At 43.6% G+C, this 18,925-nt stretch overlaps 1 protein-coding gene across 3 annotated transcripts in view; it reads left to right on the forward strand.

The window, feature by feature from the left end:
* Positions 1-18,925, forward strand: part of TP53BP2 (tumor protein p53 binding protein 2) — a 70,864-nt gene that overhangs the window by 41,952 nt on the left and 9,987 nt on the right. For 2 of the 3 annotated variants that reach the window (XM_015424577.1, XM_015424579.1), the window contains exons 3-12: positions 3,215-3,328; positions 4,892-4,971; positions 6,245-6,346; positions 7,475-7,649; positions 10,456-10,637; positions 10,952-11,116; positions 11,404-11,641; positions 14,781-14,909; positions 16,575-16,723; positions 17,317-17,791. In XM_015424577.1, the coding sequence (XP_015280063.1) occupies positions 3,215-3,328; positions 4,892-4,971; positions 6,245-6,346; positions 7,475-7,649; positions 10,456-10,637; positions 10,952-11,116; positions 11,404-11,641; positions 14,781-14,909; positions 16,575-16,723; positions 17,317-17,791 (1,809 nt within the window). The remainder of the gene's footprint in view (positions 1-3,214; positions 3,329-4,891; positions 4,972-6,244; positions 6,347-7,474; positions 7,650-10,455; positions 10,638-10,951; positions 11,117-11,403; positions 11,642-14,780; positions 14,910-16,574; positions 16,724-17,316; positions 17,792-18,925) is intronic. The other variant, XM_015424578.1, reaches the window with a different exon arrangement.

Below are 18,925 nucleotides of genomic sequence, written 5' to 3' on the forward strand. Positions count from 1 at the left end.
TATCCAGCGCTGTCCGAAGACATTTCTGTGGTCATGTGGCCGGCATGACTAAACACCAAGGTGCACGGAACGCAGTTACCTTCCCACTGAAGTGGTACCTATTTATCTACTTGCAATTTCTTGCTTTCGAACTGCTAGGTTGACAGGAGCTGGGGCCAGAGTCAGGAGCTCACTCCGTCATGCGGCACTCGGGTCTCGAACTGCTGAACTACTGACCTTCCACAGCCTGCAGTTCAGCATCTTAACCACTTGAGCCACTGCAGCTCCCTTCACTGCAAAAAATAAAAATAAAATTAGGCCCAATTTGGATTTGTCCGAATCAGGCGGAATCAATTTTGGCCGGCAGAAAGACTCCCGCATGTCAATTTTGGCAGTACCAGCTGGAATCTTTTGGCCATCCGAATGTCAATCCGAATGGCCCCATTATATCCTGTGGGCCATTGAAGTTAATGGCAAAAACATAGAGTATATTCTCGGGGCTGGAGGGGAGGGAGTATGAGGGAGAGGCTCCAAACTCGCAGGGTAGCTGCTGGAGCCTCTCCCCAAGATACCCACCAAGTTTCGAGAACATTGGACTAGGGGGTCCAATTCTGTGGGCCCCCAAACAGGTTGCCCCCATCTCCTCCAATGTTCTCTATGGTGGAAAAAAGTTACTTTTTTGCAGATATCGTTTTGTTGCTCTGCCACGACCTTCCTGCCACAGTTGAGACAGTGAGCGAACTTGAGGCTCCATGCGTGTTTTCTGTTCCCATTCTGGATTATTTCGACCACTCAGCCTAGCGGAAGTTGACAGACTGCTCTCAACCATACGCCTAACCTGGCTAATTAAAGCTGGCCGCAAGGGGTTTCGAGGGGCTCTCCAGGAAATTGTCAACAAGTCCCTTACTGAGGGGTTGTTCCCGGGGGCGCTCAAGGAAGCGATGGTCCGCCCTCTCTTGAAATAAACCAGAGGCATCTGGATTAGGGTAGGACAGCGGTGCTGTTGTTGCTGGACCTGTCGGCGGTGTTCAACACGATCGATCACCAGCTACTTGCCCACCACCTTGCTGACATGGGGATCCAGGGGCTTGCCTTGCAATTGCTCGTCTCCAGTCCGGCTTCCGCCCAGGCCATGGGATGGAGACAGCTCTGGTCGCCCTCCAGATGATGTTATTTAACATCTATATATGCCCCCTTGCTCAGATTGCCCGGAGGCATGGGCTAGGGTGTCACCAATATGTGGATGACACCCAGCTCTAACTGTTGTTGGGCAGTCAGTCTGACTCCACCCCAGAAGACCTGTACCGGACATTACAGGACATGGCTTAGACTGCCTGAATCGGAGTGGTCTGGGGGTAGGGATCCCATTACCGGCCTTTGATAGGGTACTGTTGGTGCCAGCTCCGAAGGTCAGGAGTTTAAGTGTGCTCCTGGATGCCTCCTTAACAATGGAGGCCCAGGTAGCAGCCACTGCCAAGGCAGCCTTTTACCTCCTTCGGCTGATTAGGCAGTTGGCTCCCTTCCTCGAACACAATGATCTGGCTTCCTCAAGGTTGGACTACTGCACGCTCTCTAAATGGGGCTGCCCTTGATGCAACTCCAGAAGCTGCAGCTGGTGCAGAATGCAGCGGCCAGGCTGTTGATGGGTCTCCATATACAGGAGCACATCCAGCCTGTGCTAAAGCCACTGCACTGGCTGCCAGTAGCATACTGGATTCGCTTCAAGGTGCTGTTTTTGACCTTTAAAGCCCTATATGGCCAAGGACCTGCCTACCTGAGGGGCTGCCTCTCCCCGCATGTCCCCCAGAGAGCACTGAGATCAGGATCACAAAACCGCTTGGCCCTCCCTGGTCCGAAGGACACTAAGCTGACATCGACCAGGACCAGGGCGTTTTCTTTGGCAGCTCCGACCTGCTAGAATGAGCTCCCTGGCGAGATCAGGGCCCTGCGGGACCTCTTACAGTTCTGCAGGGCCGTGAAAACGGAGCTTTTCTGGCAGGCATTTCAATAGGAGCTGCACTTTATCAGCTAAGCCCTGTGCCAACCTAGAGCTAGAAGCTACCTGGAATGGTATCCACCGCTGATCGTGTTCATGAATGCACTTTATTATACTGTACTGCCATTGATATATTAACAATCTTATGTCTTTTTTTATGTATTTTATTGTGATGTATCTTGTTGTATTGGTTTTTATGTAAGCTGCCCTGAGCCTGCTTCAGCGGGGAGGGTGGGGTAAAATTTGAAACAATAAATCTCCCTTATATATAAAAGCCGAATGGTGGTGGCACTTCTCTAGAACATTCCACACGCTCCGGAATTGATTGGCGCCCTGGTGTGTCACTCAGAATCTGTCCCTATCCACTGGCTGCATTGCTTGAGTCTCGCCTCCAACATTCTAAACAGTTTGCTGTTCCTCTCCCCCCCATAGCCAGTCAGAACACAGCCTCATTAGCCTTTGCCTCGGAACACAGAGGTCGTTTGCATATGCGACTTGATTGGCTTTTGCCTCTAACATTCTAAACAGTTTGCTGTTCTGAGGTAAAATGTGTCCAATCTCCAGGTGAGGGCTGGAGATCACTCAGAATTACAACCGCTTTCCAGATGGAAGAGATCAGTTCCCCTGGAGAAAATGGTGGGCTCTGTATCCTTATATGCTGCCCCAATGTGACGTGGCAGTCAGGGCTTCAGAGCATGGGAGAGGCTGCAGGTGTGTGGGAGGTGGAAAGCTGAAGAGTGAGGGGGAAATAAAGGTAGGTTGATGATTGGCTGGGAAGGAGATAGGGTTGCCAACTCCAGGTGGGAAATTCCTGGAGATGTGAGGGATGGAGCCTGGAGAGGGTGAGGTTTCAGGAGGCGTGGGACCTCGGACAGGTACAAAGCCATAGACTCCACCGTCCAAACCAACTATTATCTTCTGGGGAACCATCGTTGCCAATCTCCAGGTGAGGGCTGGAGATCACTCAAAATTACAACTGTTCTTTAGGTAGCAGAGATCAGTTCCTCTGGAGAAAATGTCATTATACCTCAGTGTCATTATACCCTGCTGAGGTCGCCACAGCAAATTGACACTGAGTTTCCAAGGCCGGGGCACCCGCCCAGAGCCTCTTTCTAGAGATTGTTGCATTTATTTCCACAACAAGCCTTTTTCTTAGTAAATAAATAAAATAGTTTAGGTGAAAGAGACAATGGTGAAAATATGTGGGGGAAAATATATTGAACTTGCTTTGCTTTTCAGAACGCCCTGTAGCTGACAGTGAGCGCATGCTGGATCTTCTACAGCGCTATGGAGTCCAGAGAAGTGAAGTTCGGTTCTTTCTCAGGCATGAAAGGCCCCCTAATCGTGAAACTGGTAAGCAGTGTTTTTATCCTTGTGTGTATTGGTGCAAATCCAACTTGAAAGTAGTATTCTGTGGATAGGGCACACTTGATCCACATTTGCATTGCATGCTGCTTTGTGCATGGCAAAAATGCCCTGTCCCCCATGTTCAAATTGCAGTGGAGTACAAATTGCACAGGATTGATACAGTTTTTTCAGTATTTTAAGATTTGCCTCTCACCAGAAGACTATCCTTCTTCAGAGTAGCTCCATTCACCAGAAAAGACCTTAGATTCGTAGTTCTGTTCCATTGATTTACCAAAGTAGTGATTGGGTAGTATGTGGCTCATTTACTTGATTTTCTCTGTATTTCATATGTGATCCTGTTTGTTTTAGATGCTACCTTTCTGTTCTTGAGTTTAAAATGACTAAGTGTCAGCTATGCTGCCATATTGTTTATGGGCCTAGAGTTTGCCTGCCTGACCTGTGTACAAGTTGGTGCCACATTCCTTCCCTCTCGCTTCTCCCCTTGTTATCTCTGACCTTGTCTTCATGCCTGTGTAGTGTCTCCACTTTAATTAACCATGTGACTAGTTTCGTTTCTCAGCCTGAGATCGTTTGGGTCATTGGTTACTTTTTCCCACCTGTGGGAAAAGGGGCGATTGGCCCACAGGTGGGGGGGGACCTCTTGAATCTTCTATATCATTGTATGCTTGTTCCTTGCTCGTCATTCCTAACAGTGACCATGTTATTGCAACCATAGTACTCACAATAAAGCAAAACCTTTCTTGGAAGTGTGTGCTCTGTTGTTTGGCTGTGGGTCCTGACACTAAGAAGTTAAAATTGTTCAGGCCAGATACATCAAATCAACACAATAGATCCATCATACAGTAGATTAGTAAAACAGATTATGCCGCTTGCGTATCGCTCCTGTACTTCCCATGCTCATGTGGAGAAGCCTGTTCTCTTGCTCTTTTGATTAACTAGTACTACATCCACACATTGCTGGATATTGTACTATCGCTGTGCTACAGTAATGATTTTCAACTGGACTGGCGTGCCCACATACAGAAGTCCCTTTTTGAATCATTGCTGTAGTACACTGATAGCACAATATCCGAGGATGCGTGGATGAGGGACTCATTGTATATTTTAATTTTTGTTGCAAAGGAAACATGACTGTAATGTAATGAGGGTAGAGTGCGCACGTATTACACATCAGTCCCCTTGATTTTGCCACAAAGGTTAAGTTTATGTAAAAACCCATGCTTGGCTTACTGCTGTATTTTACCACTTGTCTACTTTAATTTTCATGAAAAAGAAGACGTGTCTTCCCTTTTATTGTCCTCTGCATATCAGACAAGGTTAATGCATTTATTGCACAGGCAGCATTTTAGCAGAATATGACAAGGCTGCAGTTGTGCTTACACTGACTTACAAATGTTATAGGGTGACTTTGTTCCCCGTCTAAAACTGCAGATCTCCTTGATTCTTCTCCACTTCCTTATCCCAACTTTGTAGAAAGGAGACTCGAAAGAAATCCAGAAAATATTTTTATACTTTATCTTTCCTTCTGAATCTTTCTGCTTAATAAAGGGAGTGGACCAAGATTGCAAGATCCAGGCTTGAAGAGAAATGGTGTGAAAATGCCTGGTGAATGGAGAATGGAAAATGGAGTAAGTAGTAATGTCACTGCCTCTTTAATGTGATCAAGCAGATAATTTCTTCTGATGAGGTTGCGTGTTAATTTTAGGAGAGAAATCTCTCCCTGACATGGATATCCCCATACTCCTTTCATGGTTGCTTATTCTTCTAAATGAGCCTCAAATGGCTAATTATAATTTCAGATATTGAAAACCATCAGGGAATTTTTAGTTTGATGTTAGGCTTAAAAAACATATAAAAAAACATAAACTCACTTTGGATGGAGTTCCGCCCAAATTGGTAATTTTCTCACTAGTAACCAGTTAGACATCTGTGTCCAGCACTGTTTTACTTTAGAGTTATCCCCAGGGAAGCAAGTGGTGCTGGAAGCTGGAGAACTAGCCAAACTTTTAGGTTTCTTGACATTATTAGTATAGAAACTCAGTTGGATAGGTTTCGCTCTATATTCATCATATTTGGAATCAGAAAAGAGATTTTATCTATCAAGCTCGGATTCATAAGCATTGTGGGGGGGAGCAGATGTTCCATTTACTGAATCGTCCTGTGGCATATGGCCTGTCCCTGGGATGGTGCTTTATAGGATAATACTGGAGTCTCCAACATTTTTGAGCCTGAAAAGCACTCTTTGGCATGTTGATACAGGGTCGTAGGCACAGCCACAGAACAGTTGCCACAAAATAGCTGTCAAAAAAAGAGGGGGGGAAGTCAGTGTACAATGCAGGAAACAAAAAAGGACACCACTGGCAAAAAATAACTGTGTTGTGGAGGCAGCTGCTGCCAAAGCAACATTTTTAAGAATCTACACAGCCAATCAAATAGTCAGTGGCCAACCAGAAGCCCTGCTGCTGGTGAGTAGTGGCCAACCAGAAGCCCTGCTGCTGGTGTGACCTTGGATCAGTCATAAGTTCTTTCAGAGCTGTTCTCTCAAGGGCAGTTCTCAAAGAGTGCTCTCAGTCCCACCTTCCTCACAGGGCATCTGTTGTGGGGAGGGGAAGGGAAAGGGATTGTAAACTGTTCTGAGACTCCTTCGGGCAGGGAAGGGTGGGGTATAAATCCATTCTCCTCCTCCTCCTCCTCCTCCTCCTGTCTTTGTTCTCATGAACTCTCTGCGTATTGCATACTGTTGCTTGGCCCCTATTCCATAAATGCTAGAGAAGTCAACTTTATATTCCTGAAGCCATATACTCAAATAATAAAATGGCTATCTGCAACCATGGATGGATTTAAAAATACAGTGCTGGTGTACCATTTTGTGATCTTTTTCTTTCTTTCTTTAAATGGAAGGTCAGTGCTCCTAGGATGGATATGACCCTGGCTGAGCTGCAGGAAATGGCATCACGACAACAACAACAAATAGAGGCGCAGCAGCAAATGCTGGCTAATAAGGTTTCCAAAATAAATTTCTTTTGAAACAATCTGTGAATATGAAAGCAAAACTGTCAGTTTCGTAAAGAGCCTTAATGTTGAAAGTGCTTTGAAATCAGGTGTTCCAAGGTGATGTGTATGGCCAAGGCCATCCAGTGAGACTATAGCAGGATCTAGATACCCTCAGTGCATACTGTTCAATCTCTTGCAACTTTTGAAATGTACCAAATGGCATAGTGCACAGTTTTGGTTTCCTTGGAAGCTTATCAGGAGTTCTCAGGTGAAAAGATCGGTCATGGCAGACAAATTCCCCTGAGAGTTAGCTTGCTAACCACTACCATGGTGTAGTGGTTAAGAGTGGTGGACTCTAATTTGGAGAACTGGGTTCAGTTCCCTGCTGCTCCACATGAAGCCTGCTGGTTCAACTACTTACTCCTCCACATGAAGCCTGCTGGGTGACGTTGGGCCAGTCACAGTTTCCTCAGAACTCTCTCAGCTCCACCTGCCTCACAAGGTGACTGTTGTGGGGAGAGGAAGGCAAGGCGATTGTAAGCCGCTTTGGGACTCCTTAGGGTACAGAAAAGCAGGGTATAAAAAAACAACTTTTCTTCTTTTACTTCCAAAACTGTGCAGGAGAGATATATTATTAATCTCTGAGGAATTTGTAAGTAAAATGTGAGGGAGAGGGATGACGATTGCAAATTTCATCATAGCAGTGGTACTGAGAAAGAGGGTACATTTCCTTGAAAGCCTATGTCGTGATCAAAATCATGTACCTCTTCCACTAACCCTCCTAAGTGGCTTTCCTCCATGCAGGGGGGTGGGACCCCTCTCATACCTTCTCTGCTCTCATCTGAGTCTCCTAAAGTGGCTTTTCTATAATGAATTGTAGTCCCCATACACATATTTCTGCATTACACCTATTTAGACCCTGAATCATAAACCAAAAGTTTAACTCCCTTCAGTAATGGGTCTTTGCTCTTAGGCGTTACAGTAGTCAGGTGCTTTGCAGTGTTCCGTAATGTAATGCATAATACATAACGTGCACGAAGTATCATCTGTTCCAGAAATCACAGTATCCAGTGTCAGTATTGTTATGCTGATGTCATGTATTCAGTTTAATACTATTCATGTCGTATTCACCTACAGGAGCATCGGTTAAAATTCTTGAAGCAGCAGGATCAGCGGCAGCAACAGCAAGCAGCAGAGCAGGAAAAACTCAAAAGATTAAAAGAAATTGCTGAAAATCAGGAAGCCAAGTTGAAGAAAGTGAGGGCCCTCAAAGGGCACGTGGAGCAGAAAAGGCTCAGTAATGGGAAATTAGGTGAGCTGTTACTGAAGAAAGCGTGGGTGACTGGCTCATAACCCTTATGTTCAATTCAGTATTCAGATGTTCCTCCTTTAGAGTAGTTAAATTTGAAGGGGAAATTATGGTTTTAATTTCGTTGATGGTTTTGTTGCAGGTGTTGCATTTATAACTCTTGGGGCTGCAGTCATATGTTTAGAAGTAAGCTCTGCTGAAAGACATGTATGACTTCTGAGCCAACATGGGTAGGATTGGGCGGTCAGTGTTTTTCAGCTCAACCCAGAGGGCTGCTGTGGTTGTGACAGCCAGCCATCAAAGCAAAAGGAACATAGTTGGTCTGTTCGCTGTGGACATTCTGCAGGAGAAATAACAGGCATGGCTCAGTGGAAAGGCGCTTGGGATAGTGTGGCCAGGGTTTCTGGGGATAAGCAAGAGAGAGGCAAAAGCCTTGAAGTTGATGTTTTGCCCCTGCAGACCACGAAAGGGGGAACGGGACGGCCCAACTGATGGGCCACCCTGAAGAGCCATCATTTTGGCAGGGAGACTGCTCCACAACCTCTGTATGCTATACCCATGGCAGCAGCTTCCTTGCATCTACCCTGGGCACCCTGCACCTGCACTGCCAAGCCGCATGGCTTATCAGGTTCCAGCAGCGCTGTGGGGGAGTGTGAGAACTGGGGTTCACTCCTTCCCCCCACATGCTAGAGCGGCCACACACACTCTTGGACCACCCACCAGCCCATTCCCTGTGCAAGCCTCACATAGCAGCCAGTAGAGTATGTGTGTGGGAAAGAGGCAGGGACCAGGATGTGAGGACAGCCTTCAGGGTGCCACTGGTGGTCTGTTGTGTTTTCCAGCTGGAAAACAAAAACAGAAGTCCACTGGCACCAGAAAGACCAACAGCAGTGTTCCCTGACATGGGCATCTGTGAGTCAGAGCCCTCCCCCTTGGATGTGTGAAGGGACAGCCCCAAGGGAAGTTGCATGTGGGGGGAGGAGGTGGGGTAGGGAGGGGTGTGGAGCTAGTTGCATCTGCTCACAGACAGGCAGGGATGAAGTTGTAAAACAGCCCAGACTTTACTTAAGAGCAAATCACGAAGAGGTCTGATGAACTGGGTTGCCAACTCCCTCCACCCAGTATGGCACCTGTGCCTTTGTGAGCTACTTCCAGGGGTCATGGGAGACAGGCTGAGCTGCCTGTACCACAGCATGCCGGTGAGTAGGGTGCAGTTGCTGGGCAGAAGGCTGCCTGAGACAAGATGCTCCAAGAGCCAGGCTGGTGACTGGTGACTGAGCAGAGTGGAAGGAACTGCGCCAGTCATGCTCCCAAGTCTTCCTGTTGAATCGCCACCTGCACAGATGCATAAACATAAACTTGTCCAGCAATGGCCAGTAGTACAGAAGCCGTACTGGACACAGCCATACCTATGAGGGATCGTGGTTCTGCCCCCATGGGGGGGGGCCTCCATTTGTCACAGACCCCCGTGATGCTGTGGCCATCCAAATGACACTTGCTGATCCCATAAGGATGTGGTCTGCAACTGCTTCATCTGCTGCTGCTACATAGGTCCTTGATCCTAGAAGACATGGGTCACATCGTTGCTTGGCCAGCTGATCTGCAGAGCACTTTTCTGTAAGTATGCCTCATTGCATGACATGGGCCACCCTGAGATCAGTTCCTCTGGAGAAAACAGTGGACTCTGTCATTATACCCTGCTGAGGTCGCCACAGCAAATTGACACTGTTTGCCCAAAGCCAGAGCACTCTCCCAGAGCCTCTTTCTAGATTTCGTTGAATTTATTTCCACAGTGGGCCTTATTCCTAGTTAAATACTTAAAGGTGTTCCAGTGCATAGTATTGATTGGATGAAGGTGACTTAACAGCACTTAAATGAGTTGGAGAGAATATGTGAAATATCTTTTATTGGACATGAGTGCACAAATAAAACTTCATGCTCATAACATTCTCAAACTGATGATTACCTGACCAGATGATCTCTGAACAGCGCTGATGAAATAGGCCTGACACTGAGAGGTGCCTCTAGGTTCAGGTTTCTTTTAGCCTTTCAAAAGCAGTATAACGAATAATAAGATAGATTCAGGAGCTGTCTTCATTTCTGCTCTATGAACTTGTGTGTTTATTGTTAACTGTTATTTTTAGAAGCTTTTTTGATAATTAAATCCTGGCAATATTGAGTCTCAACTTTCGGTTCCTTGGTATTATAGTTTGTTTTAATATGCTATAAGCTATATTTTGCAAATAGATGGAACTTCATAAGACAGCTCTGCATCCACTCTTCCACCATGACAAATCTGTAACTACATATTCAACTAAAATTCATTTTAAAAGAATTCTGGTCCTTTCGTATTTTATAGATGCCTTTTATGAAGCAGAGGATTGCTTCAGTTCAAACAATCTTCCAGTAGCTACTCTGAGTTCTCCAGAACAAAATTGAATTTCTCAAAATTGTTCTAGTCTTAGATAATACACGACTGTCTTCTCCCACCTGTGTCTTCATTTTAGCCACCAAAATAAGATGTCTTTCTTATTAGATATGTGTGCATTCTTGTGTTTTCCTTATATACCATGCTGGAACTTAAAAAAAAACAAACACCAAAACTTTCTTAAGGTTTAGATCCTTTCAAAAAAATTGGAACTGATGACTTGGTTACTGATCAGTGTATCTTTTGAGTTGATCAGTGTATCTTTTGAGTTATGTGCTGGAGAGTTGCATGTTGCTTCTGTCCCCTTAACAGCTGCCTTGGAGGCAGCCCACATTTAGTCATTTCTCAGCTATAGCTATTGTGTTCTGTCTTTCTCTCCAGTGGAGGAGATTGAACAGATGAACAGTTTGTTCCAGCAAAAACAACGAGAACTGGTACTGGCTGTGTCAAAGGTAGAGGAACTTACCAGACAACTGGAGATGCTGAAGAATGGTCGGATTGACGGTTACCATGACAACGAGTCTGCTGTAGCTGAGCTTGACCGCCTGTACAAGGAGCTTCAGGTAATTGCAAATCAGGTTTCCTAACCTGCAATAATAGCTAAGGGGGCTAAGTCATAAATAGCCTTACAAAAGTTTTTCCTACAAAACAGTCAAAGACTTGTACAACCTCATTTAAGAGGTGATACAATGTTTCTCTGTGTTTTCGATTTTAACTACCTGGTATGCTGCTTAAAGAAGCAAACCCCAACTCAAACTTCCTCACATGTCTCTCCTTCCTTTTACAATTCAATTTTTTTTTTAAATTGCCAATTTCCATCCTATCATCTGCCTTGCAAGTTATTTGACCCTGATTTTCCTCTTTTGATTGTGCTAAGTTGAGGAACAAACTGAACCAAGAGCAGAATGCCAAGTTGCAGCAACAGAGGGACTGCTTAAACAAACGCAACTCAGAGGTGGCAGTAATGGACAAGCGTGTTAATGAGCTGAGGGAACGGCTGTGGAAGAAGAAGGCTGCATTACAGCAGAAAGAGAATGTGCCAGTGAGTGCCAAAATTTCCCTTCCTTCATTCTGAATTAAAAATTCTAAAACGGGGGGGGGGGGGGGGCATCTGCAGAGGAGAATTTCTCTTGTAGCATGAAAGTGATCTAAGTAACACATCAACGTTTAACCTACTTAATCTTTTACATTACATAGGCAAGTGTTGCTTTTTTAAATTGAAAACGCAGTTGGATTGTAAAAATACCTTCTTTGTAGCAAGAGCCTGCTTGTTTTTTCCCCAAATGTAGGATGTGATGTAATGTTTTAAATATCTTCATGGATCTTTAGGTGTCTTCGGATGGGAATCAGCCACAGCCAGTGGTATCTACTCCAAGTCGAGTGGCAGCTGTTGGTCCTTACATCCAGTCTTCCACCATGCCACGCATTGCCTCAAGGAATGAACTTCTAGTCAAACCTGCCTTTCCCGATGGAACTGCAGCCTTACAAGCCCCTGATGGTCCACTGAAAACCCAAACCCTTCCAAATATGAGAGGTGGGGTTCTTTCACAAATGAAGGCTCCTAGTGGTAATTATCATTTTTAAACATTCTGCCATTTCATGCATTGTTATACTGCATCTGGTTTGCTGTTTCAAACATAACATCAGGTATACCAGCTAGCTTGTCCTATTTCATGTACTGAAATTACTGAAAGTAACTATGTATTTTTGTCTAATTTTTCCAATTAGTTTAATTGGCTAGAAGTGATATCTGAATTTTAAACACATGTTTGCTTCATCCTGTGTAGTGTATTCTGTTTAAACAGTGAGCTCGGTAAAAGTGTCAATGCAAAAATATTAAAACGGATGTCTGTCTTCAAAATTCATGCAGATAAATAATTATCTAATGTCTATTTTATTCTGATATCAATTGGAAATACTAAGTGCAAGTCCTGTTAATATTAGTGGTCAATATTCCATGGAATGTTAACATTAGGGTTACAAATAAAAATATATACATATCTTAAAGTGAAAGTAGAAAATAAAGGTTTTAATGGTAGCTAATGCTGGGAAAGAGAAGAAGCAAGTCATCCACAAGTGGGAAACTAGCAAATTGATACATAGTTTATTTTTGCTATATAGGGAGTCTTAGTCTAAGCAAAAATGTTCATGGATTCAGTCTTGTTGATAAAAAGACCACTTTGAACAGAAGGGAGGGGGGCATAGCATGAAACATCTTATTGTGTATATGATACCCAGCAACATTGTGCAAAATATGGGTGTCTCAATGTATGTAATGGCTTAAGAATACTTGCCTGGTTTTCAAAATCTTACCCACAGCCCGGTTGTGCTGCTGCTCAGTGCTTCATGCCAGGCTTCTTTAAAAAAATGAAACAGGATTCAGTTATGTAAACTGAGCGTTCTCTCCTCCCTCCTTCCCAGTAGTTCGTTTGCTCAAGCAGTGTTAAGTGTTCTATGAAAGTCATCTGTGACTAACACTGTGAAATTTGTGAATGTTAGGCTTGCACTTAGTGGAGATTTGGTTCTCCTCCCTGCTCATCTGTATATTACATGTAAGTAACTTTGAGTGAATCAGTGACTCATAGTTTCCATTCATCATCTCACAATAAGGAGGATATATACTTATGTAAAGCACTCTGTAAGTGCACTTTCATACAGAAGGTCTAACAGCTTGTGTGGAAATTACGGGCTCATGCAGAGGTGAAAATGCAGGTCTTGCCAGACTGCACTATAGTTCCCAATTATCAATAGCGCTCCAGTTGCTAACAAAATTTTTACTAATTTTTTAAAAGCAAACAAATGGACTCTTGTGGTCACCAGTATATACAATGGGCCCTTATCTGCATCTCGATGCCTGCAATCTTGTAGAGAACAAATTGTATTCCTAGTCAGACCCTACAAACCAGGACTGCAACCATTACTAGGGAAGGAAGCACCATACAGCATTTTCTGGCTTTTTTGCTTCTTTGGAAACAAGCATCTATATATCTAATAGCGAAAGGTGCCCCCTGCGTGCGGATACCTAAATCCGCGCGTCGGGGGCACCTGGGGGGGAGGGAGATTTTCGTGCACACTTGGGGCAGTCCCCAGGTGTGCACAAAAATCTAAAAACCCGGAAAAAATATTGGGGGGATACTTAAATCCCCCCGAAAGTGACAGAGCGTCCCCTGCGCATGCGCAGGGAACGCTCTGCAAACTCCCTGACAGCCGTCGCCGCTTGGGGGGGGGAAGAGAGCAGCGAGGAGCCGGGAAGGACCGCCCGGGGGGCAAGCTGCTCCGGCCTCACTTTGGAGCCGGGGGGGAGAGGCAAGGGGGGTAGATCGAGTGAGGTGGGGGAGACGTGGGGGGAACCGGCGGGATGGGGGGGAACTTACCTCCTCCTGCTGCTTCCTCCTCTGCCTCATGAGTGTCGAGGTCCCTCCCCCCCCACGAGTATCGCGGGTCCCGCCCCTTGTGTACTCTAATGTCTGGATTGGTGTCAATATCCTTGTTCTTTTTTTAACATTTTAGTCATATCAAGGAAAATAATACATAAGGCTGTACATTATCCCAGAATTTTGTATTCCAGTATTCAGTGAGTAGTGTCCAGTTCTTTACAAACCTGTTGTTTTCTTTCCCTCTTATAGTAAATCATCTTTGTTAATAATGTGTTCCAGATTAGTCTGTACCATTTTATCAGTGATGGTGAATTTAGAGACTTCTATTTGTGGCGATACTAAGGCTGTGACTATTTATGTATCATCTGTTCCAAAACAAATTTTAAAGTAGCCTACTTTCAGATCTCTTGGCATTACACAGCCTGTCATTTCTCTGATTACAGTTAAGATCCCTTCCCAGAAGGGGATTATTATTGGACAATTCCAAAATACATGTATTGTGTGCGCCTTAATGTCTGGATTGGTCTCAAAATCCACATTCCTTTCAACATCAGTGTGTAATTAAGCTAAAGAATCCTGCATTGTTCTTAATTTGTAATTTGATTTGTAATGCTCAGTGAACATAAATGAAATTCGTATTCAGGAGAGCTCCCTGGTGCAGCATTTGGGTGCAGCGCAGGGAAGAGTTCCTGCAGCCTCAAAGAAAACTGAGGACTCCCCCTTGTGCAAGCAGCAGCAGCTTCCAGTCATGCCAAGGCCACTTCATATCTAATTCCCTTTGTATTTGATGCATTGTTTTTCCTTCAGATAGCATGAAAATTCTTTTTCTGAAAACCATGTCTTTTTTTGTTACTTAAAAAAGCTTATCACAGTTCACTTAGTGCATAGTGAAACATCTATAAAATATTAACGCACAGTGTTTAAGCCAGAATTAATGAATGACAAATTTAATAGGTGCAAAAGAACATATCAGTCAACCTTAAAGAGCTGCATTCTCTGTGTTGCCATAGTATAAGTGGTGCACATGTATCAAAGTGCCCCTACTAAAATCTTAGAGTTATCGAAAGCACATTTCGCCTGAAAAAGATCAGTCACCCAGAGTGCACTGGAAATTTTGTGTGACATTGAAACCAGTTTTCTTGCTTTAGTTGTGCTTTCATTTTGGCAAACTCTCCTTCTGATTGCCAGATTTAACATTTTTCCATGCTCAAAGCAGAGTGAAGATACTTCGTTATCATTTTAAGAGTTATAGCATTCTTGTGTGCTGGCACGGATCTTGAAATGTATTTCTCATTTCTATTGTGTGTTTATTCTCCCTCTTTGCTTCAGGTCCTGCTTCTGCTGGTTCAAAACCTCCACTGGCTGCCAATGACTGGAATAATCCAAGGGCTGATAACTTTATCAACCAAGGGCCAGCTTCCTCAGTAGCAAAAGCCAGTGGTAACAATGAAGGACAGGGTAAGTTCTTGTTGGGTTAGTAGTTGGCTTTATTGTAGTTGGCCAAGATAAAATAATGTTTCTGCTTAAGAATCTCTTGACAATGAGAAACATAGTTGCAAGCTGGTTCCTGGAGTGGTGGCATATACGTCTCTAAATACGTTCCAAAATAAATTGGACACCATGAGATTTGTTCAAAAAACAAGTGGAGAATTTAGATGGGGACAATGGCATGGTAATGCTCATGTACTCAGGTGCTTCACTTCTAGTGGCTCAGGTGCTGGAACAGTTATAATTTCCTTACAGCAGTAGGAATTGGCCACTCCCCCCCCCCTCCATCTTCCACTTGGAAGCTCTTTTGAACCTTCTAAGGGTGTAAATATGCAGCCTGTGTAACTGAAATTGGCTTCCAACTTGCTGACTTAATCCTGACAGTGGGAATCATCAGTGTTCATAAACAGCCTCCTCCTCAACCTGTGAGTATACTTGAAGTATCTTTTAGTTCGTACATCATCCATGCAGCTGGACAGCTCAGTGTTCCTTTAATTTAAATGCTTATTTATTTACAAAACTTAGCCAGATGTTTTATTAGTAAGCACCTGAGTTGAGATAAAGCTCTCTGCTCAGTAATAAAGTTTGGCAGTAGCCACTGGAACTAATTTCTTCTTGTCTGTGCTTGCATGTGCCTGGTTAATAATAATTTCCTGTATTCAGTTTGCCAAACAAAAACATTCATGTTCATTTGCTGCACACTTGTTGTGCTACATCTGGTTGGAAGCCTATGTTTGAGTACCTTCTTTCATTCCCTCAGTCACCAATCTTTTAATCTGCTCTTAGCTAAAGACTTGCAGCGCCTTGACTTTCTTAACAATATACATACAAGATATTCTATTCCTGATGATCTTTTGGGAACATCAGTTGATAAATCCCAACATAGAAACTGGATTTATGACTTTGACGCTCGGCTAGACCGCTCTTTGATATTAAGATCAAAAGCAGCACTATGGTACAAATTAATTAAATCGGACCACACTAGAACTCCATGTTGTTGTTGTTTAGTCACACAGTCGAGTCCAACTCTTTGCGACCCCATGGACCAGATCACGCCATACTTAGTTAATATCTCTAAACATGTACTTAGAGCATCCTTTACCTCTCTATGGTTTCAATCAACGCCAACAGCAATTTTGGAGTGCCAATTCAATCAAACTCCATTGGCCCATCATCTATGTATTCGTGGTACCCACAAACTTGAGGATTTACCTCACTATATTCTCTTATGCCCATTGTATTCTAGTCTGAGGGCTAAATTTTTAGCAGGTATCTTATCTGGTCTTAGTGCTTACCCAGTTGAGGGGGAAAAATCATTTTTGTTATCTGACATTGATGCATATGTCTCTTATGAAGTTTCATTATTTGCCCTTGCTGGAAAGAATATACGTTTCAAGGTGGCATCAGGAAGGGAAATTATTAAGGCTACTGTATTAAATTAGTCATATTTTGTTATTGATCTTTGGTATTTTTGTATATTCTGACTCTAACCTTTAGCGTGTTCACAATTTGTGTTTTGTAATTCTGTAATGGCCAGTGGCTAATTACAAGAAACTAAACTGAAACTGAGTACCTTCTTTCTGCTTTTCACAATTCCATCTACTTGCATTAAATCTAACTCTTTATTCCTTTCAGCTGGGGAGAATGACATTCCTCTTAGAGAGAAGAAAGTACGGCCTTTTTCCATGTTTGATTCTGTTGACTCAAATGGAGGTACTGGAATGCCCACAACAGGTACACTGAGAAAAAATCAGAGTAGTGAAGACCTCTTGCGTGATGGCCAGGTATTCGGAAAATGTGCTATACGTCTTGAGTCATAATCTTATTTTGCTTTCTGTGCATGTCGGGATAAAGAAGTAGACCAAATAGGGCAGTACTGTGAACACTGTGACTGTTATTCATTCTCTTGTTAGCAAGTGTGATCTGCTGTACATAATGCACGGCCTGAGATTTAGAACTGAGCTCTGGGGCTCAGTGGCTGTCTTTGGCAAGTGATTCTTTCTTTCTTTCTCAGTGGTAGTTCATTATACAGTGGCAGTTCTTTGCCTGAATGAGAAGGAAATATTACCATGTTACCATATGTGTTGTATGCCATGCCCCACTTAGTCTTTACACAGGGCTAATGTATGATGTCTGTCACTTTGTGCAGCATGTTATGTTACCAGTGGTTGGAAGTGTTATTCAGAATCTTTATTAGGAAGCTGTGTTTTAAGCTATACAATTCAGAAGCAGAGGTAGAGAGATTTACTGTCTCAGCATGCTGTTTGCAGACCCAAATGTCTATTTAACTTTATCTAGTAGACAAGATTAGTTTAACATTTGATTTCTTAAATTTGAATACATGTTTAATTCTCTTGGTTGTTGTTTTGTCTCCCAGACAGGCTCCAAAAATATGGCAAAAGTACCGCCACCTGTTCCCACCAAGCCAAAACAGATCAATTTACCTTATTTTGGTCAAGCCAGTCAGCTACCCTCCCCGGATGTTAAGCCTGATGGTAATGTCCAGAAGCTGCCTCTGGCAATTGCAACTATGGGAAGCAAGCAGAAGCCACCGACGCCACCTGCCTCTCAGCAGATCCAGCAAAGAATCTCTGTGTCCCCTAGTGGTCCGCCTCCTAATCAGGACCAGAGTCTTCCCAAACAAGAGACTCCTCCTGCAGCAGCTGTGAGACCTTTCACCCCTCAGCCAGCCAAAGAGGCCCCTCCACCCCCCTTTCGAAAGCCACAGACTGTGGCTGCGAGTTCAATATACAGCATGTACACAAAGCAGCAGACTCCTGGGAAGAACTTTCAGCAGGCAGTGCAGAGTGCTTTGACAAGAGCTCAGACCAGAGGGCCACATTTTCCAAGTGGTGAGCATTTGGGCGTCATTTAACTTTACCAAGAGCACTGCCATTTTGCTTCACCATAGAACCTTCTATTCTCTAAATAGTGTGTGTGTGAGAGAGAGAGAGAGAGAGAGAACTCTGAAAATTCAAAGTGCTACTCTCTGGTTACATGTGTTTGCCCATATGTTGTTCTTGGGTTCTGCTCTCTGAAAACATATGCAGATTCTCTTACTGGAGGATTTCTTTCCCCAAATAGCTGTAAAAGTAGATTTGGTTCTGGGGAAACGGGGAAGAGATAATTATAAATGGATTATGCAACTTTTGTATATTCTTGTGGTCATGAAGAAGCAACTGTTGTCTTGGTTTCTCTAAGTGTTGTCATCAGGGATACTGAAAAAAATGCATTCCTTCCAGTCCTAAAGTGGGTGGCCCATTGCCCACCAGTATGCTAGTGAAATGTGTTGACCACAGATTAGGGATGTTTTAAGTCCCCAATGGTTGAATGCCAAAGCATGGCATTTGCAGGTAATACTCATGATTCCATGAAATACTGGTTAATTAGGATTGGAGAAAAAGAACTTCTTATAATCCCAATTCATTCTTTTTTCTCCTCTGCCCCAGGCACTTTGTGCAGCAAAGATTGCAAAACCCAAACAGCTTAAAAGATCTTGAGAGATAGTGGTGGTGGGTTTCATTTTGGAAGATGTGTGCTATCAGATAGGCATCTCTTAAGAAGACCTATATACATCTTTTATCAAGAAGATGTCTAGCTAACTGTTGAACAGATTTCCTTGAGGAAGAATATGCAACACATTAGGAGTTGATTATTTTCCGTATCATAACCACTCCTCTTGGGCTTTCTTTTCTGGTTTTTTTAAAATTCCTTGGGTGGGCAGATATACTAAATTTTTGTGACAGGTTCCTTCTCCACTTGTATGTGCATACTTAGAATTATGATCAGTATGAGTGAATCTTGGTCATCAAATACCTTGGCCATCACTTATCTTATAGAAAGATGCAGTTTATACCTTGAATAAAAACTCTGTTGGTCTTAAAGGTGCCACTGGACTCAAACTTTGTTCGAATAAATTAATGTTTCCTTAAATCCAGTAGTTCTTAATCCTTGTAGTGAGGAGGACCCCTAATTCTTATTCGCAA

Source organism: Gekko japonicus, unplaced genomic scaffold, assembly GCF_001447785.1.
Source record: "Gekko japonicus isolate JY-2015 unplaced genomic scaffold, Gekko_japonicus_V1.1 scaffold404, whole genome shotgun sequence".
NCBI classification, from domain to species: domain Eukaryota; kingdom Metazoa; phylum Chordata; class Lepidosauria; order Squamata; family Gekkonidae; genus Gekko; species Gekko japonicus.